The 25894-nt window shown below is 37.6% G+C and overlaps 1 protein-coding gene across 7 annotated transcripts in view; it reads left to right on the top strand.

The window, feature by feature from the left end:
- lrba (LPS responsive beige-like anchor protein) overlaps nucleotides 1–25894 on the top strand; it is a 424775-nt gene that overhangs the window by 219197 nt on the left and 179684 nt on the right. For 5 of the 7 annotated variants that reach the window (XM_008111987.3, XM_008111988.3, XM_008111984.3 and 2 more), the window contains one exon: nucleotides 9717–9877. In XM_008111987.3, coding sequence (XP_008110194.2) covers nucleotides 9717–9877 — 161 coding nt within the window. The remainder of the gene's footprint in view (nucleotides 1–9716; nucleotides 9878–25894) is intronic. The other 2 variants (XM_008111990.3, XM_008111989.3) reach the window with 1 other exon arrangement.

Below are 25894 nucleotides of genomic sequence, written 5' to 3'. Positions count from 1 at the left end.
TTTACTTATGACCCCTTTCCACTTGAGACTCTAGGTATATGAAATAGGCATGCAAATCAAACATTTACTGATTACAAATCTGCTTGCTAAACAGGCTGATTTTTCCTTTTATGGCTTACAGTTGAAGCATTTTCTGTAGCGTTCACTATGAACACTACAGTTTTTTTTTGCATACAGATTTGTGTAAATGGGTGGCATTCAGAAACCTTTTACTGTTGCCAATTTTTCAGGACCCAAACATTGAGTTAAGGGGACCACATTTGGGGTCAGTACCCACAGTTTAAGGACCTCATCAAAAAAGGCCCATGGATTCTTCCCGTATCAGGGAGAATCCATGGGCTTCCAGAGGGAGGCGTGGAGAAGCCACTACTCCACGCCTTGTATCACCCACCTTACTTTGGCCCTCATCCCATGGGTGGAAGAGTAGCCACCCGACTTCCCCCCCATTGCTGGGAAGGCAACACAGAAAGGTTCCCATGTTGCTGCAGTGGCAGCGTGCACTGCTTTCTTTCCCTTTGCAGCACGGAGCCCTACCAGAAGTATCTGTGCATCATGGGAAGGGCTCTGTGCCGAAAATGGAAGGAAAGCAGCGTACCACGGGTGAGGTAGTTAGAAGCAGTAGTCCAGACAAAAGCATAATTCTGTAAAGACTTGCTCTCTTCCACATGATTGATCACATGAAATTTAAGATAGGGGAAGACCCTGATCCTGCATAAATTTACCTTCATCCTAGTCATTCTTCTGCAAGGAAAGAACTTGGAAGACTTTTTCATTCATTTAATTCTGTGAATCAACAAAGAGTTGGAAGACTAGACATAATTTCCTGTTTAATGTTTTGGGATCAATAGGATCTTTGGAAGGGAATTTTTGGTTGTGCTTTATTGGAAAGCAATGGAGATTGAGTACTATGACATCCCACTTCCCATTGAGTGAGTTGAAGCTGTCACAGGTTGATATGTGGAACCTTGCTTGAGATTCTCATTTGGGCACAAATTTCACTTCATACAGTGGATGCATTGTAATCTCTTATGCCAGGGGTATCCAAAGATTTTACAAAGAGGGCCAGATTTAGTGAGGTGAAAATGGATGGAGGCCAACCATTTAGTCTGACATTTTTTTAAAAAAACCATTAACATTAAATACAAATGAACTATTTTATGAAATTTTTTTATTGCAGATGGCATACTTTCTTCACACAGAACACAAATAAATCTAAGCATTGTAAGTCTCTTTTAAGAGAGGAAAAAGCAGGATATAAATAATATCTATAATTTCCAGGTTCTCCACATTAATTTGTTTTACTTCACAGTAGTAAACTAAGAAAATCATCAGCCATACTTTGAACAATATATAATCTTCTAGGAGTCTGAAAACCTATGCAATTTTAACTCAAATATGGATCTAATCAGATGCATAATTTCACCAATATGTATTATAAATTATATACATTACTTGATTTTTTTCATTGATTTATCACTCATTACTAATGATTCATACCTAGTATATGGGATGATTTGAGGTGAGATGAAGTGATAAGACAGTACAATTGTATGATGCAAGAATAGCATTTCTGACAAGATTATTACTAGGAAATTGAAAAGTTTTCAAACCATCTCATAATCATGCCTTTACATTCTGATTTGAAGCCAATTATGGCTTTCTCATAATTCTTCATATCTATGCAGACATAAGAGAGCATCATGACTTTAGAAAACAAAATAAAGAGAATGTGTGAACCCATAACACATCACATGCATGTAAATTCTTGTTCATTTAATGTCTCATATTAATCTCCCCTGTAAAACATGGATTACACAAAAAATCTTATAAACTTCATATTAATTCTTAAAAGGGGGAAATTCTAAAACATTGTTGACTTTCAGGGGAGGGGGTGTCAGTTACATAATCCAAACAGTGATATTTCTGATTTAAGGTCAGGTCTGCAGAAGGTTTAGTAAATACCTTACTGTGGGATCTATGAATAATGATTAAGTTAGCTATCTGAAAGTTTCTATACAAATTACTAAAGCATGAGCATTTTAAAAAATCATAATTACATGCCATTCTGCCCCTTCTGAATTCTCTGAGGCTTTAGTAAAAAAATGTGATGCTCTGAAAATATTTTATTCCGTCAAACACTGTATTTCCATTAAGATGGTCTAAGAGATGGAAAGCTTGTGCTTTATTTATGGCTGCTACTTGATAAATGGGAGAGGTTTTGGTTAGTATTCTCCATCTCTATCTGCATGAAGGCACAATGCGTTTCAGTTCACGAGATAGAAGAGAATGCTTTATCTCTTGATGCCCTCTAATACTTGGATGTTATTTCATCTAGATTTATGCTGAAAGTAAAGCCTTGATGGAACTCAAGCACTTTTATCTTTCAATTTAAAATCAAGTGCATAAGGCAAGAAGGCGATTTATTTACTTATATTTAAGGAAGATTTAGCATTTTATTTTTTTCATCATCATTGAAATCATATGGAAATGAGGGAATATGCTTAGATTGGAAATTCTGAAACATTACAGTCACTGCATTTACACTTCAAAATGCACTATTCGAATTTACACTTTTGATGCTCTAGATTCATTATCAAAAATTGTAAACATTTGAAAATAAGTTATTTATTCTGCTGTGACTGTTCGACAATATAAGTTTATAGTACTATGTACAAAGTAACTCAGAACCAAAATTTGAAAACAACTTGTTAAAAATTAATTTTCTAGCCCAAATGAATGTCATTCAACATTTTTGACAATGATTTTTTGGGGGGGGGGAAATTACTTTATGCACTGAATACTAACAATATTAAAGTGCTAAGGGCCAGTCAATGATTCATGTCAATTTCATTATTTTGTTACTTTTGTTTTTAGTCATTTTAATTGTTAGAATTAAATACAGAGCTACATTATTGATCCACTGTCAGTTAACATAACAAATTGTGTTACAATTTTCTCTTAAATATTTTAATATTAAAATCAGGTTTATTTAGTAGTTGAATAATAATGGTGGCACAGTGTGTTAAAGCGCTGAGCTGCTGAACTTGCGGACCAAAAGGTGCCAGGTTCAAATCCCAGGAGTGGAATGAGCGCCCGCTGTTAGCCCCAGCTCCTGCCAACCTAGCAGTTCGAAAACATGCAAATGTGAGTAGATAAATAGGTACCACTCTGGCGGGAAGGTAACAGCGCTCCATGCAGTCATGCCGGCCACATGACCTTGGAGGTGTCTACAGACAACGCTGGCTCTTCGGCTTAGAAATGGAGATGAGCACCAACCCCCAGAGTCGATCACGACTGGACTTAACGTCAGGGGAAAACCTTTTACCTAATAATGTGTTAGGATAAACCATTAGGTTTATTGGTACCCATCAACATGTAAGCATGCATTGAAGAGTTGGCTTCTGCCTACAGAGCTGTAGAAGCTAAGGAAAAGTCTTCCCCTGTTTTTAATGCTATATACACTCTAGACCCATGGTTCTCAACCTGTGGGTCCCCAGATGTTTTGGCCTTCTACTGCCAGAAATCCTAACAGCTGGTAAACTGGCTAAGATTTCTGGGAGTTTTAGGCCAAAGCACCTAGGTTGAGAACCACTGCTCTAGATTCTTCGTCACAAATTCCGTTTTTCAGTCATAACTCTTGGGTCCCTAATTATGGTGTATTTCATTGCTTTTGGGCAGAAGAGTCTATATATATGACTATGAGTGACTTGGAGCAATTCTACATTCATGATCAAAAATCTCTAGAAAAGAATACAGTCTGTGCCTTATTTGACCTTCCAACATTGTTATGGGTTCCGTAGTGTTCGCATCACTCTGAAACGGTGTAAAAATACTTACTTCGAATTTGTCTTGAAATCTGTCATTCTTCTAAAATCATTCTAAATCAAGCATGTGGAAAGTATAATCCACGGGAGAGGTTTCCCCATGTGCCTTTTGACATCCTTTGGAGTCTCTCAAAGATATCTGCCAAGCCATGCATTTTAAAATGAATTTCCTAGGGTGATTTTTTAAATCCCCAAACTACCTCCAAATGTGGCAGTTGTGCTTGTTCCAAAATTGATGCAGCAGTGCAGGTGTCAAAAGTTCAGGTTATACCTTAAGAACCATTGTTGCGTGGAGCCACCGAAGACCGGTCTCATTATCACCATTCTTTACTGAAGTGGTGATTCCATTCCTCCATCTATTTTGACCTCTGCTGTTGCTATTAAGAACAGTTTACTTTTCTAATGCTCAGCGTGTGCTATACTATACTTTACCTTCTTTCTATAAACTGTTATGGTCAAATATAGTTGAGCTGTTTGTCATTTGTTGTGATGTCTCATGGGCCATGTAGTCCTGTTCCTAGTACTATTGTGGCAGACGAAGAGGAAAACTTTGGTTTCCCAACGATTCAGCCAGAATCGGAGCCCCTGCACCTGCAGGATGTTTGCCCTCAAAAAGTCAGCCAAACAAGCCTTGGGCAGAATTCTCCCCCGTTCTCTCGCCGGGATAATTATAATCGAGATAGAGGCGCTTGGGAGGCGAGTCGCCGAAGCGCCAGGATCGCTGCCAGACAATTAGCTGATTAAGCCTGTTTCCCTTGGGAAATCTTAAGGAGTCATGCATCTGGACACAGTTTGGGTTTCACTTCTTGTTCCCCAGGGAAAGTGTTCCTTGGCGGGAAACAAGATCCTATATAGCTGTTTCCCGCAAGGGGATCCTTGCGGAGTCAATTCGTCAGCTTCAGGAGTGAGATCGTGTGTAGACTACGCTACTCCAGTTCCTTTGTTTCCAGGACCTTGCCACGGATCTTGTTCCAGTTCCAAGCCAGCCTTGTTCCCCGGACCTCATCACGGACCACGTTCTTGCTTCTTGCTTCTTGTTGCCTCGTATCAAGCCTTGTTTGCCAAGAATCCAGTTTGTTTCTCAGCCTTGTTGTCAAGCTCCATTGGACTAAAGGACCTTGTCATTTCCCCACACTTTGTTTGGCAAAGTGTGTGTTTCGGTTATTGGATTATAACTTTGGACTCTAATATCTCATATTGGACATTGTTTTCCTGGACTATATTTGACCTTTCCTGAAAGGTCTACTTCTGAACTTTATTCTTCACTTGTTTTTATTGACTTTATATATTCCTTTAATAAAGATATTAGATAGAATCTGGCCTCTGCGCATGGTTATTGGTGCTCCGTAGCCTGGGTCTTGACATTTGTGTCGGTGTTAATTTCTCTTTTTTGTTGGAATACCACTTGTGTGAACTTGATTCCTTTAATGTTGATCCTTAATATGTCCAGATGCCAGTTCCCATCCTCAGCTTTCCCTACCTGTTTCTCTTTGTTCATTTTTTTCTAAGTTAGGATTTGTACGTATTCCACAATGAACCGAAAAGTCTAGGAAGACCAGCTGCAGCAAAAATTACATCTCCACCATCCTGCACACTTAACGCTGTGTTTTAAGTGGACCACCCACCAATCCTGTTTTATAGGCTGTTGGAATATGGACACATAATGTGTATGTTGTGCCATTATAATTAGCTTGCCCTAGACACTTGTGAGGTTTTCAAACAGTCATGAATGTAACATTTTTGGAAAGGTTTGTTAGGTGATCATGTTTGGTATAGGCTCAGAATCTGTTATGAGGGTAATTAATTGTGTGAGGTTCTGGAACTGTCAGTCAGGCCCTTTCCTCAGTGGCACAAAACTCACACTCATGACCAGGGATAAGTAAACATTTTACCTGCATGATGTATTTAACCTCCAGCCCAGGAAACAAGAGATGTTTTTCTTTTGAACAAGCATCTTGTGAAATGAGCTCCAGACTGGTCTCCTGTTTTCATTACAGCATGTGGTTTATTAACGCTACTGCGCTGTACTTTCTGTCTGGTTTTATATTTTGCAAAATTATCCTTCATGGAGATTATTTTTCTTAGGCGTATTTCAACTATTTTTTGTTATAGACACTGTTACGTGGATTCATTTATAATTGTACTAGCTTCTGTGAAATGTTAGCTTTATATTGGTCACTCCTAAAAGCCAGAAAATTTTGGAAATTTTGCATGACTCAGAAAGGGTTTTCATAACGCAGCCACTTATGATCAGGAAGGCTACATTTTTTATTGCCTATTCACATCAATCTGTTTTCTCCCCAGAGAGCTTTGGCCTCTGTACCATTCCTGTATGTTAAAGGCAACCAATTCCATAACAAATTTATATTTTTGACCGAGGAAAGCTGCTAACTGTTGCTCTTCAGCAGTTGCAGAACCATTTAATGTCCTTGTCCAACCATATGGTTATGTGTATGAGAAAATGGGAAGGAAGAGACTTTAATAGTCCTGCACCTGGAACATGCAAATCTGTTTATGTCAGTGGTTCTCAACCTGGAGTCCCCAGATGTAAATTGGCTGGGATTTCTGAGAGTTGTAGGCCAAAAACATCTGGGGACCCCAGGTTGAGAACCACTGGCCTATGTAAAGTAATGACTAGCAACTGTATTTGCTAGAGGGCCAGAATGCAACATTGTCTACTTCCACAAGAAACAGTGTATTTACTACAAATATCTTTGGAACACTTATTTCAGCATCACTGCTTTTTCCAAGACAAGGTGTTTCAAAATTATTCATTTCTAGACCATTCTTCCTTGTCATTTGTATATTGTATATTGTTATTTGTTTAACTGTTTTTAACTGCTTTATGTTTTATTCTATTGTATTGCTGTTTATTGGCATTGAATTTTGCCAGATTTGTAAGCCGCCTTGAGTCCCCTTGGGTGAGAAAGGCAGAATAGAAATGATGGAAATAAATAAATAAATAAATAAACTGTAAGGCTCACTTGGCTCTTGGTTTTTGGGTAAACCTTTTATTTTTAAAGTATTTATAAATGCTGTTTGAACTGGTTTTGATCTTGCTTCTGATTATATTTTCATTGTTCTGTGATTTTAGCTTTGATTCAGAACTGTCTTGCATAAGCAGAAAGCTGGATTTTTCATGTGTAGTAACCTATTTAGATGCTCCCAATTAACCATTGTTACATTGGCAAGCAGGTAGCTTTGTTGGGCTTCAGGAGAAGTTGCCAATAATACACTCACTTTGTTTTATGGAGGAGGGACCTGAATAGCTTTGTCAGGAAGCTTTATTACCACAGATCATGTTCATTAGAAAGCATCACCACTATTCAACATTGTAATGTTTTAGCATCTTTGAGTCCTATGCACAAAAATCAATTGAACATTCATGGTCATATTATGTCTTATTTGGTTGTCCTGATAAAATCAAGTTTGTGCATCTCCCTATGGCTTTCAAAGGCAATAAAAGAATTTGGAGATACAGCCCAATATTGTTGAAACACATTTTCCCCCTAATGCAAGTGTCTCGGGACACATTCTGTACCTTGATTCCATCATGTGCCATTGAATTAAGGTAAATGCAAGGCATGTTGGAATAAGTTCGAAAAACAACAAAAGACTAGAATATTATGTTTTTGTTTGGATACTTTCACACCTTGCACACGGTTAAATCTGATTTTAGTAATATTAATGCCATTGCCAAGCATGTTGTTCTGATTGTAACCGGAATGCCATCATTTAATTTCATCAAAAGTGTGGAAAGACAAATGGATGACATTAATAATTTACTATCTTTGCATAATACTGTAGTGCAGATTATTGGAAGGACTGATGGCAGAAGCAGTTAACAAATTTGAGACGCCTCCATTAGCTTTTCATTGTCATATGTTTGTGGCACTGGTTACAATGAGCTTTGCAAGAGATCTCAGTCTAGGGAACTAATTACTTGTGTTGATTGCTATCCTGATGAATAGACTCTCATTGTATCTTTCCCCAAAGATGAGGAGCTGTTTGTGATTCACGACTCTATGCTAGCTGATATTTGATAGTAATTTTAACAGATAAATGAAGGAAGGCAGAATGATGAAGTGGCTTTCCTGTGCTCTATGACTATCAAATGCATACACATAGCCAGCTGTGTTCTGCATTTTTTTGAAATCGCTAATGGAGAATTTTAAGTTATTAATCATGCTTTGGGCAAATGTAGGTTTTTCATACACTTGCAGCTATCTTAGATAAATTGTACAGAATTATTTGCAAAATAAAGTCCCCCAAGCCTGTTTTTAGAAAACATGGCACATAGATAGATAATAAAAATGTGGGGCTTATAGTTAAAAGGAATATAAATTATTTACAAAATAGTGACAATTTCAGGCAGGAAGGAATGAAGTAACTTGATGAGTTATTACCTGAACTGGTTTGAGGGTGAAAAACCCATATTTTGCAGGTATTCGTTGTTATACAACATTTTATCATCCAATATGGGTTTCAGAAGAAAAACCTTAATGAATAGAATTCTACAGTAGACCCGTAGTCAGTCATCTAGTCTCTAATGAGAAATATTTTCCTTTCAAAGATTGAATAATTGAAGAAGGGAAATCTCTAGTATGATGCATCTGTAATCATTTGCAATTTATAAATTAATCAGTGCTATTAATTTGTCAGGGCTGACAGATATACGGTGATTATTAGCTCATGAAAAAGAAATAAGATTACACTTTGTAGTTTTAGTTTGCCATTCTTGAAGTTACCATTATTTTATAACTGAAATTATACTTTTGTAATTGGAGCATGCAGATGTCGGTTGTAGATCTATAGTGATAGTGTTATTCTTATAGGGTTTATTATTTTACATATAATAAATTTATTTGCATATATAGTTACGAATTCTCACCTGAATTGGCTGTTTTTGTAGTTTTTAGTGGTTAATGTGCAGTTTTACAGCACACTAACTCACAACCATCTAACAAGATAGAAATTGGCATTTATATATGGCCATATAAAACAGATCTATGCAGATTTGCATAACACAATATGGAAAATAAACAAATGTGCCAGAATCTTTTCCTAAATTTAAATTTTAAAAAGTATGCCTTCAATATAGCTCACCATGGTGTGTTGTTTTTAATTAAATGCAAAAATGAAGCTACATAAAACAGAAATCCAGTCTGATTTGTTAGAAAATAGATTGCTATTTCACTCTCCTGGAATGGTTTATTTAAAAACAGGAAATGGAAACGAAATGTATTTTCTTATGTTGTTGTAAGCCTCAGGGGCTAAATGTAATGAATATTTTAAGAGATTATTTTAATTAAATTCCTGCACATCTAAACAGAGTAATATTTTATTATCACATACATAATCATGTAACAGAAGTATTCATTAAAGTTAACACTTTCTTGACCAAGAATTCACAGTATGATTTACTGACCTTGTGCAAAAAGGCACAAATTAGGAAGAAAAATGGAAGGGGGACAGACTTTGATTAATATAGGTAATGCTATACCATATTTATAATAGCCTTTTCCCTATTCTGGTTTATAAATGCAGTCACTGAGAAAGGTGCCCTGCTGAGGCTGAAATGAGGCTGGAATCGGAGCACATGCCACTAGAGTGTGGTGAAACTGATCACACTGTCAGCAATTCATTTCAAAATGATGTATTTAGTGCTCATTTCACCTTCCAAGGAAAAAAAGGAGGAAAGGAGTTCCTCAGACTGGAAGGTGATATTGTTATTTTCAAGGACATACTGAAGTTAAAGATTGGAGAACGGGTTTTAGGGTGCTGTTTAAAAAGAAAAAGAAAGAGGAAACAAGGAAAGCTTTATGCAGAAATGCAGTGCTACCATGCTGTTTGATAATTGCTAACATATGTGGCTCCTCTGTTTCATTGTAGTCGTCCTCGTGAGTTCTGGCGCCTTGACTACTGGGAAGATGACTTGCGGCGCCGACGACGATTTGTGCGTAACCCCCTCGGATCGACACATCCTGAAGCAACATTAAAAGCAGCCATAGACCATGGTCAGTGTAAAATCTGCTCCTTGCCCATAGCAGCAGGTACAGTACATGGCAATGAAGCAGAGCCCTTCATCTGTCTGTGAGAATGTGAACTCTTACATTCAGGGGTCTCTTCATTGCATTTCAGACTTGTGCATTTTAAGGCCTAATTAGATCTTTATGACACTTCTCTGTGCAAGCCTTTTACATTGTTGGGTTAAACTGGCCAATGATTTGAGACAAAGCTGAAATATCCCTTTACTCCCTCAATGTGGGCTTGTGACAAGGTCCCTTACATGAGTTGTAGCAATATGGACAATACTTTCCTACTGCTTTTAAATTTAATGTCAGATTACAACGAAGGCTATAGTTACGTTTATATTTTCAGGGTCTCTTCCTTGTTTAATTCTATCTGGTTCCCCCACTTTTAATTTGGAAAGTCATACAAGTCAAACAGTAATGCATTCTCTAGATGTGAGGAGTAAATGTTAGGAATAGAAACCTATATCATTAGTATATTTCTTACGTTGCGTCAGAAAATGTAAAACATATTTACAATACCAAACTATTTTTTTTCTCTTTTATAACTTGTAAAAGCCAACTGAGCTAAATATACAAACACCCTTACTTATTTATGATGCTTCTAAAATCCATTTATCTTACATGTTTTCCTTTCTAGTAGGATTACTCAAATAAATCAAATGAATGTTGGTGAAAATTAGATAAAAGCTAAAACTGGATTTGTTCAGTGCCAGTCGCTAACATTTCATTGAATTGGTTTCCTGTCATTTTCATTTTCTTTCTCTCTTTTTTTCTGTTGTTAATGTCAAAGAAGTAATTTCTATTTGAAACTCTCTCAGTATTGTCTCTCCGCAGCAAAACATAATACTGTAATTTGAAATGTTTGTTGGAGGCCAAATATCTTAACCTTTTGCACCATTTTAAAATAGCAATTCCTGAAGAAAAATGTCTCCAGTAGGTCATTAGCCATCTTGCTAGATGTAGCAGAAATCCTTTAAAATAAATTACCAAGGAAGGGGCAAAACTTAGCATAATGAGGCCTTCATCATTTGCTAAAGGGAAGGGAAGGTAACGGGGTCTAGAGTTAGTTTGGCTCCTCCTTTGGAACTCTTTTTACATGTCTGTGTTGACTTTTTCACTAAGGATTTCAAATGTGAATAACCACTGAATTACCTTTATTACTGACACTGTCATTTATATTTTTCCTTATGTTTAGGGTAATAAATATGTAACACTGAACTATAATAGTAGTGTCTTCAGTATATAGTCTGAATCTTCTGGTATGAATTTGATGCAGGTTTTATGGAATATGTTAATATTTATCTCTGAGAACAATAACTCTTAATGTTTTTTTAGCAAATTCTAGTATTTGGTTATATCAATTTTTTTGCTAAATGGAATTTCAGTGCACAGTACTATTGTAGTGCACAGAGTACCATAGTATACATTAATTCTGTGTCAGTTTTTAAGACTAAAATATAACTGCCAATTGCTATAATGGCACGTGACAAAGGTTTTCAAAAACACTCTCAACTTGTCGTTTTTATTAGATATCCATTTCCCAATGACATAGAGTCATTCAGGTGACAAAAATAAAGTCAAACAAGACCAATTAAAATATATTCAGGAAAGTATTGTATGCTAGGAAGTGACGACGAACCACACTTAATTGGAAGACTAACAATGTTGCATTCTTACCTGAATTCTCATAGGTTTTTTTTAACAAAGAAAATAAAGGACACTCTATTTTAAAAGTTACCCTTAAAGAAAAACTAGTGAATGTTTATAACATTAGAACAACAAATAATACAATTATGCAGCTGGGATTCAACAAACTATTTAAATGAGCCTAAAGGCTTGCGTACATTCCGTAAGATTCTTATTCTATTTTTGCAAAAGAAAACACCCTATTTTACTCAGAAAAATTCCTATACTGCATCACAAACTGTCCTTGGAATGCAGTTTCAACCATCATTTGCCATGTAGAGCATTTCGGAAGCAAGGATTGAAATGGCCCTTAGGCACAGATATCTATTTGTATCTCTGGATGTCAGCCAGCAAATTTAGATAGTAGAGCTATTACCCAGTTTAAGAACTCTTACTCAATTATTTGTGAGTTTTTGTTTTGTTTTGCTTTTATTTTTGCTGATCAGTAGATTAAACCTTTGAAACAATGGTTCATAAAAAATTTGCCATAGATTATTCATTCACTCTCCTATAAAAGAGAAAGGGCTATACATTTTCTAGGATACTTAATATTTTTATACTGCATATTTTATATGTACTGGATTAAAAATAATATTTAAAATATATGTCAGAATTGAGGTCACCCTTTGCACTGATTAATGTTTAAATTAAACATTTGTTTCCTTATGTTTATTATCATCCTGAAAGGATGGTTCAAGCCATTGCCACTTCCCTAATTGGCATTCTTACCCATTTTAACATATATACATGTCTGAAATTAAAAGATAATGTTCTGATGAGCAAAGCAATTTTTTTATGAAGTACCAGCAAGTGCATGGAAAAGATAGCATGTGAATGAGGAGTAAGTGGACAGATTTTGCAGCCATTTTCATGACTGTACTGTTCAGGAGCTGTTTTCATTCTAATACTGTATATATAGGAATAGATTAGATGCAACTCTAGAAGATATTTGATATTTGAAAATGAAGTCGCAGCATTAGGACATCTGCTGTATGGAGATTCATGAAGATGGAACAGTTTTTGCTTTTGAAGTTCAACCATGGAGGTGCATGGAGGACATCTTCAAGAGGATAGTTAGGTTAGGGACATTATATGGATGGGAATGCTAGGGTAATACAGAATTAACTATATAACCAGCTAATAAAAAGTATAACATCTCATACAGATATAATCTGGATTAGATATGTAGTTAGCCTTTGAATATCTGTTTCTGTACTTAAGGATGTCACTAGAATTCTCTGTGGAATTGTTCTTCTGTCCTGTGGTTTCTTTTTAATAATTAATTGTAGAGCATTCTATTTCAATTATATACACTCCATTCTGTAATCCATTATGTCAAGCCAATTCTGACCCATTTTGTTCAGTGGGGAACTGCATTGGTTTAACTCCCAACTCCCAAGTCTTTCAGCCTGGGATGTGGCTGGCCTTCCTTTTGGCCAATGTAATCATCTGAAAAATTGATGATTTTTTTAACCGAACCTTGCTTTAGCTTGCTTTAAACCCAATCTCATTTTGAAATCCAAAATCACAGTAGCATTGTAAAGATTGTCAACTGTGTGCTCTCACAGTTGACATAGGCCTTAGTACACACCACTGTCACTCTGGATTATAACATTCCTATTGTAGAAAGGAACATTTTGAACTAAAGATGGTGTAATTTCAGCTCTCATTCAATTGAATGCAGCAAGCCTCAGTTGGGGAAATGACTGTTCCTACAAATACTACCAAAGAAAATACAGCCCTTTACAGCTTTGAGGACGTTGAAGGGATCCAAAACCGATCAGAAATCGAGATATAATAAAGTAATGTCTAGAGATCAAATATCAGCTCTGTCGCAGTCTCATTTATGTATTTCACTAGCCTTCTCTTCAAGGAATTGATTTGGTTTGAAGGAGAGCCTGTGGTGCAGAGATGGCAGTGTAAATACCTGAAGACTAATGTTCTCTGTTCATACAATCAATATTGGCCCCATGACTATTCTCTGGGCTATCTTCTAGTTAAAAACAATTTTTTTAATTCTGACAATTTAATTGCCCTTCCCAAGCACACATTAAATTGCTTGGGAAAAAGGACCGTAGAAGATTTTTCAAAAAGAGAGAAAAAAAAGAGAGCATCCAGAATGGTTATTTGTAAAAGTCAGTCTAGAAATATGTCTGCCCTGGGTTTCATGTGTGCTTTAGTTACTGAATAAGGCTTGTCTTCATGGGATTCATTTTAAATTCCATATGTTTTGTAGAAACTGCCATCATCATTCAAAAAGAAGCATTTTACTCACAATACCTTTGCCCCTTGGAATGTCTAAAAGCATACAATTTTAAAGGATAAGTAGACACTACAACATGGAAGCTTTCACATAAAGATAGGATTTGCTTTCCTATTCAAATATAAGTGAAAATTCACAATTATATTAAGATGCAGTTTGCTGATGAAACTGGTGACAAATGGCAACACTTCACTTAATATTTAGGACTGCTGCTTACATTTCCCAAAATTGGTAATTTTTGTACAAGGGGTAGTAAGGTAAAATATTATTATGAATATAACCCCCACAATGTATTTCCACATATTTGAAAGCATATTACTTTCATGCATGTCTGTAATTGTTATGAAGAATATGAGATCTGTATCTGGCAGTGTAATAGGAATTGAATTAATAGGCAGCAGATCATATGGATATGATGTTGAAAACAACTTATTAGTTGTTTAATTGCTTGTTACTATATATTTCATGCTGGAGGAGGGGGAAGTGTTTTTCTCATGAGTCAAAATTATTTAACTGGCATCATATGCTATATACCCTGATTTAAGTGAATATGGGTCCATCATTTGCTTTTTTGTATCAGGCACCAAAAATGTCTTAGACTGGTTCTATCCAAGACACTTCCTTTCTTAAAAAGTGGTAAATTAACTGAGTCCCAGTATATATAACAACTCCATACCATATTGCTGGCCTTCTCCATTCCATAGACTGTGTACAACATAAATTCAATATCTTGCCTGCTTCTCACTTCCAGGGCTCCTTTGACATTTCCATGATCATTGGCCCATGATCACTGTTAACTATTTTTCTCTGGTACTTCACTAGAGTTGGTTTCCTGATTATTCATCTCATTCCTCAGACACTATGACCTGTTCCTTCATTTTATGAGATTGACCCAGGCAGTACACTTTGTCCTGCACCACAAATAGAGAACCAGATCCTCCATGAAGGACCTTGTGCTCAGTTACACTACGTCTATCTCCACTGATGTCTAATAGCAAGAGGATAAAGTAGAAGAGACAGGACTCGTGCCTACAAGTCTTACTAGTCAGACCACACAACTAAATTCTACTAGTGTCATCTACAACAAAATATGTTGCAATATTGAAGGCCTCTGTTCAGGGTGCCAGTTGGCCATGCCCTTTTCTAGCACCAAACAGCATTAGGAACCAAGCTGACACCCTAACTGCTTAGACTTCATCTGTTCTCCCCTTCCCTTCATGTTCAGTCCTCATTGACCTTTGGGGTTTGACTCATTATAAGTATTTATGGAGGTATTCTAGAAACAATTACACTTCCCCAAGCTTGCTGATACCCAGAGTTTTGGCCACATACCCTATACATTCATATATAAGTCCAGAAAATTTAGTCAAAGAATTAACTCAAAAAATCTGTGCTGACTTCTGCAAGGGGTCAGTGTGAGTATCTTAAACTCTCCTCCTCTTAGTAGAGTGATGAAAGGTAAGAACATAATTTATCCTTTCCGTTGTGGTGCCATTTTTGGTCTTTTTGAATCCCTGGGTGGGGAAATGGTGGTGGTGGCCCAAGATATTTGGCCCCCTGAGACAATGTTGGTGCTTTCCCCTCTCTGCAGAAAAACCCTCAACTTATCCATGAGTCATACACAAATCCACAATTTTTGCCTCAACTTATACATGCAATCGACTTATACACAAATATAAGCTTGCACTCAGTTCCTAACTCTCTTTCCTTCCTGTTGTTTTTCCATATGCTATGTTATATCACTTCAATGTCAAGTGCATTGAGAGTTCTATCATATAAAATACAAATAATAAAAGATAGTAGTAGTAGTAGTAGTAGTAGTAATAATAATAATAATAAATGTTATTTGTTACCCTCCTCTCCAAATGGCTTAAGGTAGGTAACAACAGTCAAACACATCAGCGTAAAATACATACAACAAAATACATTTTATCAAAACATTTCATTATAAAATACACCAAAAGACATGGTACAAAGATCAAAATATGGTAGCAATAGAATGCAAATCCAAAACTCATGGTTCAAAGTTTACTGGGTTGGCCTGCTGGAAGAGACAGTGTTTTCAATTCGGACAGCTCATACATGTAATAAATCTTTAAAAAGAAACCCACAAATTCTTTTAAAGTTTAACTTTTTAACATTGCTATCTCCCCATAACAGCTGTGATGGCACAGTGGGTTAAACCTTTGTACCGGCTGAACTGCTAACCTGAAGGTTGGGTTACTGACTTGAAGGTTACCGGTTCTAATCTGCGAGACGGGGTGAACTCCTGTCTTCTCAGCCCTAGCTTGCAGAGACATGAGCGAAGCCTCCCAGCAACACATCTGGGTGTCCCCTGGACAACGTCTCTGCAGATGGCCAATTCTCTCACACCAGAAGCGACTTGCAGTATGTTCTCAAGTCACTTCTGACATGATAAAAAAATATCCCATCCTCCCTGAAACAACATTCATAAAATATTTGCTTTTTTGAAGGGCAGAGTATCTAATATTTTTATTTTTTTAAAGTTACGTTTTTATTAGATTTAGAAAGTATCAACAAAGAAGAACTCGTGCAATATTTTAATTCTTTCGGATTGTTTTGTAATAGTAAAAAATACAGGGAATGATCTATTACATTAGCAAGATTACACATACTGGAGGCTAAATCAAAGGGTTGCATGTTTTATAATCCATATGTTCTTCATTCAGCATAAGCAAAATAGCTTATATAAAGGGCAATAATTGTACATGAGTGAATCTAATGGCCTTCGGGGAAAGAGAATCAAGGCCAACAGTATCTCTGCATATTTCACATCTGGCTGATCTCCTTTTCTCTTTTGCTCGATTATTTGTTAAACAATATTAATGAAGGATGTAAAGTTGTTGTTTTTTAAAAAAAATAAACAACCCCATTCTTATAATTACGATTTTCAGATAAACTGTGTAAATGTATGCTTCTACAATATAGTTCTGCAGTGTGTTTTGTTCAGCAGTGTGGTACACAGCCCTATCTCAATTTCTATCTAAACACCAGGTGTCAGTCATGTGCTCATCTGTCACTACTTTCATATCTTAACTGCCAGAATTAATTTCCACAATTATGTTAGCAGGTGAAAGAACTGTCATTCAGAGTCTCTTCTGACCTATATAAATCACCAAGCTCTTTTCTCTTGGGCTAACCTGTTCACCAACATTTGTATGGTCTAAAGAAACATATCTTGAGAGGGCTTGAATAGAATTATTCCACCTCTACACTTCTCCTAATATATACCCACAAGCTGTGTCCGGCCACGCATTGCTGTGGCAAAGTGGTGGTGGTATTGGTTAAAAATTGTGTAATTTTTATTTGACGTTATTTGTATTTTTTTAATAAATTTTATTGTAAGTTATCTTTTTATTATATTTTATTATTTTCTTGTATTATTTTTAGTTATTTTCTGCTATAGTATTTTATTGTAAGTAAGTAAGTAAAAGTTTATTTGTATACCGCCTTCTCTCCCGAAAGGGACTCAGGGCGGTTTCCAATATAAAATCAGCATAAAACATTGTACAATAAAACACTGAAAACACTATAAAATGCTGTAAAAATTAAAAACAAAAACAAAACATAACAATTGACTAAAACAATCACATAAACAGAAGGAATATAATCACTCAAATAACATATGAATCTGAAAAGAAAAAGAAAACAAAGTATTGTATTAATTTTTTTAGTGTTTTTAATTATTTTTAGTGTTTTTTATTATTTTTTATTGGGTTGCTAGGAGACCAAGTTGGAGGAGCTTAGCCTTCTAACTGGCAGCAATTAGATAAAAGCAATTATTCCTCTCCCTCTAATTAGGACTTTCTTTTCCTTTTCTTTTTGTTGTATCAACCTAGAGGCGTGGATGATGGGTTGTGTTGTCAAATTTCGAGGTTGGGGGGCCTGTAGTTTTGTTGTTTTGTGGGTCGCCGTGATGCCATCACTCTTTTATATATATAGATAGATGAATATGTGGCAAATTATCTTAGGCATAGACTTTGGAAATACTCTTTTTAGAATCCTTGCAGGTAGATTTTAAGTTGTAATTCAATTTTCAGGCCAAATCGTGTTCAGCTATTTTGAAGGATAAATCATACTTTTTTACTGCATCTCGAAACTTTGTGTGCATCTGCACTGTAGAATGAATGCAGCTGGACACCACGTTAACTGCCGTGGCTCAGAGCTATATAATCGTGGGAGTTGTAGTTTGGAGAGACACCAGCACTCCACTAGAGGAGGTTTGTAAAGCTAAAACTCTCATGCTTCCATAGCATTGAGCCATGGCAGTTAAAGTGCAATCAAACTGCATTAATTCCAGTGTAGATGCCCCAAAAATCTCTTTTCCTAGTCCACATCCATTCAGTGTCTCCAGCCCTCTTTGCTCATTGATCTCATGATGTTGCCAGTAAAACTTTAAAATAAAGGGGCAGAGGTGTTGCTAACCAACAGTACTGTTGTGTTAACATCATACTGTGCTCTCTAAAAGGGAAATCAGATGTCCTTACGTATATATGCGCATTTTAAGATCTCTGCTCTGCGGATGTGTGGATTTATGTTAAAGTCTCTAGAATAAGATGCCACCGTTGTGAAGGAATCAGCCAGGCCCTTGGTGCTCCAGTATGTCAAATGGAACTTATAATGACTTCGATCCTAAGGATTTATGTTCACTTATGGAGATATATGGAGAAACTAGACAAGATGCTTTTTTTTCATGTCAGGAGCGACTTGAGAAATTGCAAGTTGCTTCTGATGTGAGAAAATTGGCCATCTGCAAGGATGTTGCCCAGGGGATGCCCGGATGTTTTTGATGTTTTTACCATCCTTATGGGAAGCTTCTCTCATGTCACCTGAATATTAAAGTTAGGCTTGTCTATGTATAGTACCGGCAGTTTCGAAATTATGAACAAGATATGTTCTGTAGGTTTGTTCTTAAACTGAATTTGTATGTAAGTCAGAACAAGTACATTTTAAGTGTAACTCCAGCCAAATATATATGTGATAGCATAGGGAAGGGTTAACACCCCTGTGATATTTGTTTTGCATTTCTGTTTCCCAGTTCAGAAGATTTCACCTCACTTTCTGTCCCTGTGAGAATTTAATTTTGAAAAATTTGGTTTGTTGTGGAAACAAGGATTGTTGATAAGGCTTCAGTGGAGACCTCCTTTCCCCAGGATAACTCTTTTAGTCGTGAATTTCTCTTCAGAGGGGTAGATTTCTCTCACTTCCTGTTGTCTCACTCCTGTTCTCAACAATTAGTCATTTGTAAGTCAGATGTTTGTGACTTGGGGACTGCCTATATTTCCTGTTTCAGTGTATAGTTGTGAAAGGCAGACCATGAAGAATACCAATATTAAGAGTTTAGGCTTGTTTTGCTCTAAGATCTTTATTTCAAGTTTGTGATATCCAAAGAATTCTTCTACAGCACCACATTTCAAATGAGCTGGTTTGAAATGGGGTGCCAGAGAAGAGTTCTGTGGCCTACTTTTTAAGAAAAGCAAATCAAGCTTGAACTTTCCCTAGAAGAAAGATAACTCACCTGGAAATGTTGTTGGCCTATTCATGAGAAGACACAACTCACTAGAAAACACAATAATGCTTGATAAGGCAGCAGGGAAAGAGGGAGGCCATATTCCAGATGGATAGAACTTGGTTAACAAAGCCACAGAAGGATTCATTCATAGAAGGTTTGCTATTTACTTTTCTCAAAAGATGAGAGGTTATGACTTACCCAAAATCACCCAAGGGCTTTCTATAACTGAGTGAGGATTTGAACTCTGCTCTGCCAAAGTCCTAGTCTTACATTTAAACCGCTGTAAGACTAGGACTTAAGACTAGGACTTAAGCCGCTAGGAGGCACAATGGGTTAAAGCCTTGTGCTGACAGGACTGCTGACTTGAAGGTTTGGTTGTTGACCTGAAGGTTGCCAGTTCGAATCCAACCCGGGGAAAGTGTGGATGAGTCCCCTCTGTCTGCTCCAGCTCTATGCGGGAACATGAGAGAAGCCTCCCACAAGGATGGTAAAACATCAAAAATATCCAGGTGTTCCCTGAGCAACGTCATTGGAGACGGCCAATTCTCTCACACCAGAAGCACCTTGCAGTTTCTCAAGCTTCTCCTGACATAAAAAAAGTTAAACTTCTAGGTCACATTGGATCCCTGCATTGCTGTGTGTAAATTATACATGCAGTAATAGAACAAGGCGGTGTGCCATATTGGGCCTTTTCTTGTTCTTGAGTTGAATTGATAGTTATACTTCAGCCAGATGTAGAAGAGAACGTGATCTCACAAATGAGATGTTTATAATCAGATGTAAATGAGAATGTGCCCATGGATTTGAAGTAGGCAGTATTATTCATATATGCTTATGCAGTCTGTTGCTGTATAGCATGTGGTGTTAGCTCCTTTGAGCCCGTAGGCATAGAAAATGTGTGAATTTCTGCACAGATGTTTTCTGTGATATTTTACACCGTAATATCATTGTAAACTGTCGTTATGGTATCCTTTCTTCATTTATTGGCCAAAGAGAAGTTTAAAGAATTATTAGCACAGCTAGATTTTTCAAGATGTATTCCTGCTGGCTTTGTCCATACATTTTGACTTGTAAATTTACATCAGACTATTAATCTAAAACAGAAAGTTCACCAAGGTACAGAATAAAATGGAGTTGTCCAACATCTGCAAGCAAGTGCTGATTTTAAAGGTGAATTCTGTACCTAACTACCGGTGTAGGTTGTCAGAATTTATAAATATGTTTGTTTTCTGCTTTATTTTATTTTATCCCGCTAGTTGTCTTGTTCTAATTAAAAAATAAAACTCTTCTCCAGAAAGCTATTAGGCCATTGAGAATTGGATGGTAGTGCATATGTTGTGTATTACAATACTGTAGGTAATTTTACTGCTGCTAACTTCAAATCCTCAAGAGGGAGTTAATTACAGGAAAACCTTTCTAAATATCAGCTGCATATTTTCCATGACAAGAGGTTTTTCAACTCTCATTGAACAATTCCAGAACCAGAGTTTTGTTTAGTTACAGCCACTGGTACATTTTGAAAAAGGGGGAGAAAAGAAAAGAAAACTTTTCCCTCTTTTTGTCCAGCAGTGCTCCTGGTAAACAAACATTTCTAAAGCAACATGGTTTGGGGAACTAGAGATTTTAAAAATCTGGGTTTTATCGCAAAATGAATTTCAGTGTTTTAAAATAAGGAGAAGTGGAATACAAACTGATGTTTTGTCTAGTGTTTTAACGTTCATACTAGTTTTATTTGAAAATTTATGTTCGCATGTTTACGGAGACAATTAAGCTTTATGTATGGCCACTAGGGATTGCCTTCCTCTGTAAATGTTTGCAGATTAAAGGTTTTTAAAAATAAGCCCCGGGAACCTCAAGCCATGTATGGCAGTAATCAAAAAGTAATGAGCAATGTGTTGAAGCTGGTGGACCAGGATGTGTTTGGCATATGTTTGCAAAATGAGACCTGGTCTAGCATATTGCTCCCCCCCCCCCACGCAATACTTCCAAAATTTGTGTGTAAGTCTTCAACTCTTCTCAGTACTAGGAAGCTGAATAGGTTTCCTGTACTCTGCAGCTGCAACATGGGAAGTAATAGCAAGATAAGTAGGGAATTGCTGCCTCCTATCTGTTTCCTGTTGTCAGCTTAAAATTCAAAGAGAGTACACTTCGACATAAAAAAGAGAGAGCAAAGTTTAAAATGCCTTGAAAAAGCAGTGCATATTCTCCATTAGACATGGAATGGGCACATATGTTGGAAACCAGAGTTATTTTGATAGGCCTTTTGGAGCAAAGCAATGGCAAACTTGCCCTGGATAAATCTTACTGGGAAAACCCTCTTGAGATGCAGTTGCTTGAAGGCACTGTCACAACAAAGTGACACTAAGGTCACACAGGAATCCTTGAGTAGAATGTTATGTCTTAAATGTGCATGTATTTGGTTACAAAGGTACTTATTTTGGCTCCAAAAATTGGAATTCCACTTAATTGTGTAAAAGGAGTGTTGGTTTGCTATGAATGCACCTCAGTTTTATTCACATTTACACATTAATCTACACATAGATTAATGCAGTTTGACACCACTTGAAATGCCATGGCATTTCCATTGCTCAATGCCATGGAATCCTGAGATTTGTAGTTTGGTACGGCACCAGTAGTATTTTAAGGCAAAGAATTGTAAAACTATAACTCCAGTTATTCCATGACATTGAGACATGGCAGTTGAAATGGTGTCAGACTAGATTAATTCTAGTGTAATCACCCCCTTTCAGATTCAATTGAGCAGTGTCGTTGTGTGCCTTCAGGTCATTTCAGACTTGTTCTTTGCCGTTCACCGATGCCAAGAGAGTGTGACTTGCCCAAGGTCACCCAGTTGGCTTCCATTATCTGAACAGGTATTTGAACCCTGGTCTGCAGAGCCATAGTCCAACACTCAAATCACTGCACCATCCTAGCACATTTAGTTGTGCATACTCCTCACTGAGGGCTGCTCAAGCGTTGCTATTTGGAAGTAAACACCAGGTTCACTGGGGTTTGCTCTGCATTAAGTGTCCCTACATTGTAAGGTTGCTTGCCAAGGCTGCAATCTGAAATCCCTATAGCTTTTAAAAAATGCACAGATCTGTTCGTGCTGATAACCTTTCAGTTCACATCCTGCCAGCTTCTGTTTGAGGCTAAAGTGACTTCCTGTGCTGGAGAAGGAATATTGGCAGTGCCTCTAGAAAAGAAAATAACTGTGTACTATCTACTGAAAAGCATTCAAGTGTGCAGTAGCCAGGTGTGTGTGTGTGTGCATCTTGCTACATATATATGGCTCTCACTCCCTCTTTTTTCTGAATATATTTCTCTCTATATATATATATGTGTGTGTGTGTGTGTGTGTGTGCGTGTGCGTGTGCGTGTGTGTCTTTCTGTCTGTTATATATGTGTGTGTATGTCTCCCTAGAGAGAGAAAATTGTGATGTGATTGAGATATATATATATATATATATCACATTTATATTAATTCATGTTCAAGAGGATTATGATTAGAGCTATTGGAGGAAGAAAAAAAATCCAGTTTTTGTAGGCTGCATCTACATTGTAGCATTGTCCCTCTATGAACCATCACAGAGGTTAAGATCTTCTGGGGAGGCCCTGCTCTCAGTCCCACCTACTTTGCAAGTGCGGTTAGTGGGAACGAAAGACAGGGCCTTCTTAGTGGTGGCTCCTTGGCTCTGGCGCTATCTCTTCAGTAAGATTAAATCAGCGCCCTTCCTCCTGGTCTTCAAAAAGAAAACAAAGACATGGTTGTGTGACCAAGCTTTTGGCCAGTAAAGTAATCCAGTGAACGAAGTAAATTTGGAATATGTGCAATTGACAATTTGAATGCCCCGGTCTCCGATTTTGGATTATGTGATTTTAGTGTTTATATTAGGTGTTTTTAATTCCATGTCCTCATGTCTAAATGTTGTTTATATCTTATGCTTAATGGTCTTATTGATTTTAATGCATACAGTAGTTACATGTTTCTTGTTTCGATTTATGATTTGGTTTTGTATGTATGTTAGACATTGAATTTTGCCATTATTATGTTATAAACCACTTTGAGTCCCCCCTGGGGTGAGAAAAGCAGTATATAAATACAGTAAATAAATAAATAGGAGCCCCCAGTGATGCAGCAGATTAAACCACTGAGCTACCAAACTTACTGACCAAAAGGTCGGTGGTTCAAATCCAGGGAGTGGGGTGATCTCCTGCTGTCAGCCCCAGCTTCTGCCAACCTAGCAGTTCGAAAACATGCAAATGTGAGTAGATCAATAGGTACCACTCTGACTGCACCAACTCCCAGAGTCAGACAAGACTGGACTTAATGTTTACTTTTACTAATACAGTTTGACATCACTTTTTCTGTGACACCATCTTCACTGCTGTAGCTCCATGCTGTGAAATGGTGGGCAAGGTCTTTAGCCTTCTCTGTCAAAGAAGGCCAGTTCCTCACTAAACTACGCACCTCAGGATTCCACAGCATTGATCCAGGTTAGTTAAAGTGGTGTCAAACTGCATTCAGTCTACAGAGTAGATGCAGCCCTACCTACATTCTCCGCTCAGCCATGGAAACCCACTGGGTGACCTTGGGCAAGCCATACTCTCTTAGCCTCAGAGGAAAGCAAAGGTGCAACCCCCTCTAAACAAGTCTGATTTTCATTTGAGCCCTTTAGGATCCAGACAAAGGGTTCCTCTGCATTGTAGAATTAATGCAGTTTGATCCCACTTTATTATTATTATTAATAATAATAATAATAATAATAATAATAATAATAATAATAATAAGCTTTAATTATATTCCGCCCTTCTCCCCTAGGGGAGTCAGGGCAGATTACAGCATTTACAGCAGACATAGGCAAACATTCAATGCCTTTACAGCCACATACAATGAGACACACAAACACAAACAAAAGCAAAGGCTTCTCCTTTCATTTCTGGCTTCTGGAGGTGGTGCTCATCTCTGGCTTTGGGGAGGTGCGTTCTCTGTTTTCAAGTCAAGAAGCCTGCTTTGTCACTTTTTGTCCACAAGACTCTGTGCCTTTTCTTGCGGAAGCAGTACCTATTTATCTACTTCCATTTGCATGTCAGTGCAAATTAAGTGTCAGTGCTATGGAATCCTAGGATTTTTAGGTTGGCAAGGCATTGAGCTCCTGGGATCCCATAAGATTGACTACAGCTTTGTCTTTGTAGTTCCAGGGAACCCATTTTCTTTTTTGATCCCATAAGATTGAGCCAAGGCAGGTAAAGTGGTGACGAATTGCATTAATTCTACAGTGTAAATACACCCTTTTAACTAGAGGAACCCGGGTTCAGCTTTCCCCTTGGCCTTTAAGCTTTGTGGCTGTGTGCGTTGAGCCCTGGCAGTGAAAGTGGTGTCAAGCTGCGTTCATTCTACACCTAAAATCAACTCCTTCGGTGTCCTCCGTTAGTGTGGATGTCTTCGGTGTTGAAATGAAAATGAAAGCCTGTCTATTCGCAAGTAAACCCCACGTTTCTCCTCCCATGGATTCCAAGCCCAATTCCGCTTGGATTTCTGACCAATGCTGGTGTGAGGAGAAATGGGCAAAGCTGTTTTGCTTTCACACGGACACGATGAAAAAATCCCCCGCTGCACTCTTCTTAAGGAAATGAGACATGGGGATGTGCATCGAAGGCTTTCATGGCCGGAATCACTGGGTTGCAGTGAATTTTCCGGGCTGTATCATGTTCCAGAAGCATTCTCTCCTGACCTTTCGCCCACGTCTGTGGCAGGCATCCTCAGACGTTGAGAGGTCTGTTGGAAACTAAGCAAGGGAGGTTTATATATCTGTGGAAGGTCCAGGGTGGGAGAAAAAACTCTTGTCTGTTGGAGGCAAGGGTGAATGTTGCAATTAATCACCTTGATTAGCATTGAAAAGCCTTGCAGCTTCAAGACCTGGCTGATTATGTGTCAGACGACTCAAAGAAGCCATTGAAATCCACGAGCAGAGCATGTGGACAATTTCAACAGAAAGGAGGAAACCATGAGAATGAACAAAATCTGGCTACCAGTATTTTAAAAAACTCTAACATCAAGACAGTAAATAACGAACTACGCTCTGAAAACGAGAATTCCAGACATGAATTAATCAGGGCCAGCTAACACCTCCCAACAAAGGATTCCCACGAGCAGGAATCAGCCAGGCCTTGAAGCTGCAAGGATTTTCAGTGCTAATCAAGGTGATTAATTGCAACAGTCACACTTGCCTCGGGCAGACAAGAGTTCTTTCTCTCACCCTGGACCTTCCACAGTTATATAAACCTCCCTTTATTGTCCCTGAAGGAGCTGGGGGTGGCGATGACCGACAGGGAGCTCTTGCGTGGGCTGGTCCATGAGGTCATGAAGAGTCGGAAGTGACTGAACGAATAAACCACATAAACCTCCTTTACTTGGTTTCCAATATACTTCACAACCTCTGAGGTTGCCTGCCACAGATGTGGGCGAAACGTCAGGAGAGAATGCTTCTGAAACGTGGCCATACAGCCCGGAAAATTCACAGCAACCCAGACTTGGGGATGTTTCAGCTTC

Source organism: Anolis carolinensis, chromosome 5, assembly GCF_035594765.1.
Source record: "Anolis carolinensis isolate JA03-04 chromosome 5, rAnoCar3.1.pri, whole genome shotgun sequence".
NCBI classification, from domain to species: Eukaryota; Metazoa; Chordata; class Lepidosauria; order Squamata; family Dactyloidae; genus Anolis; species Anolis carolinensis.
This window is presented reverse-complemented; position numbering and strand designations above follow the sequence as displayed.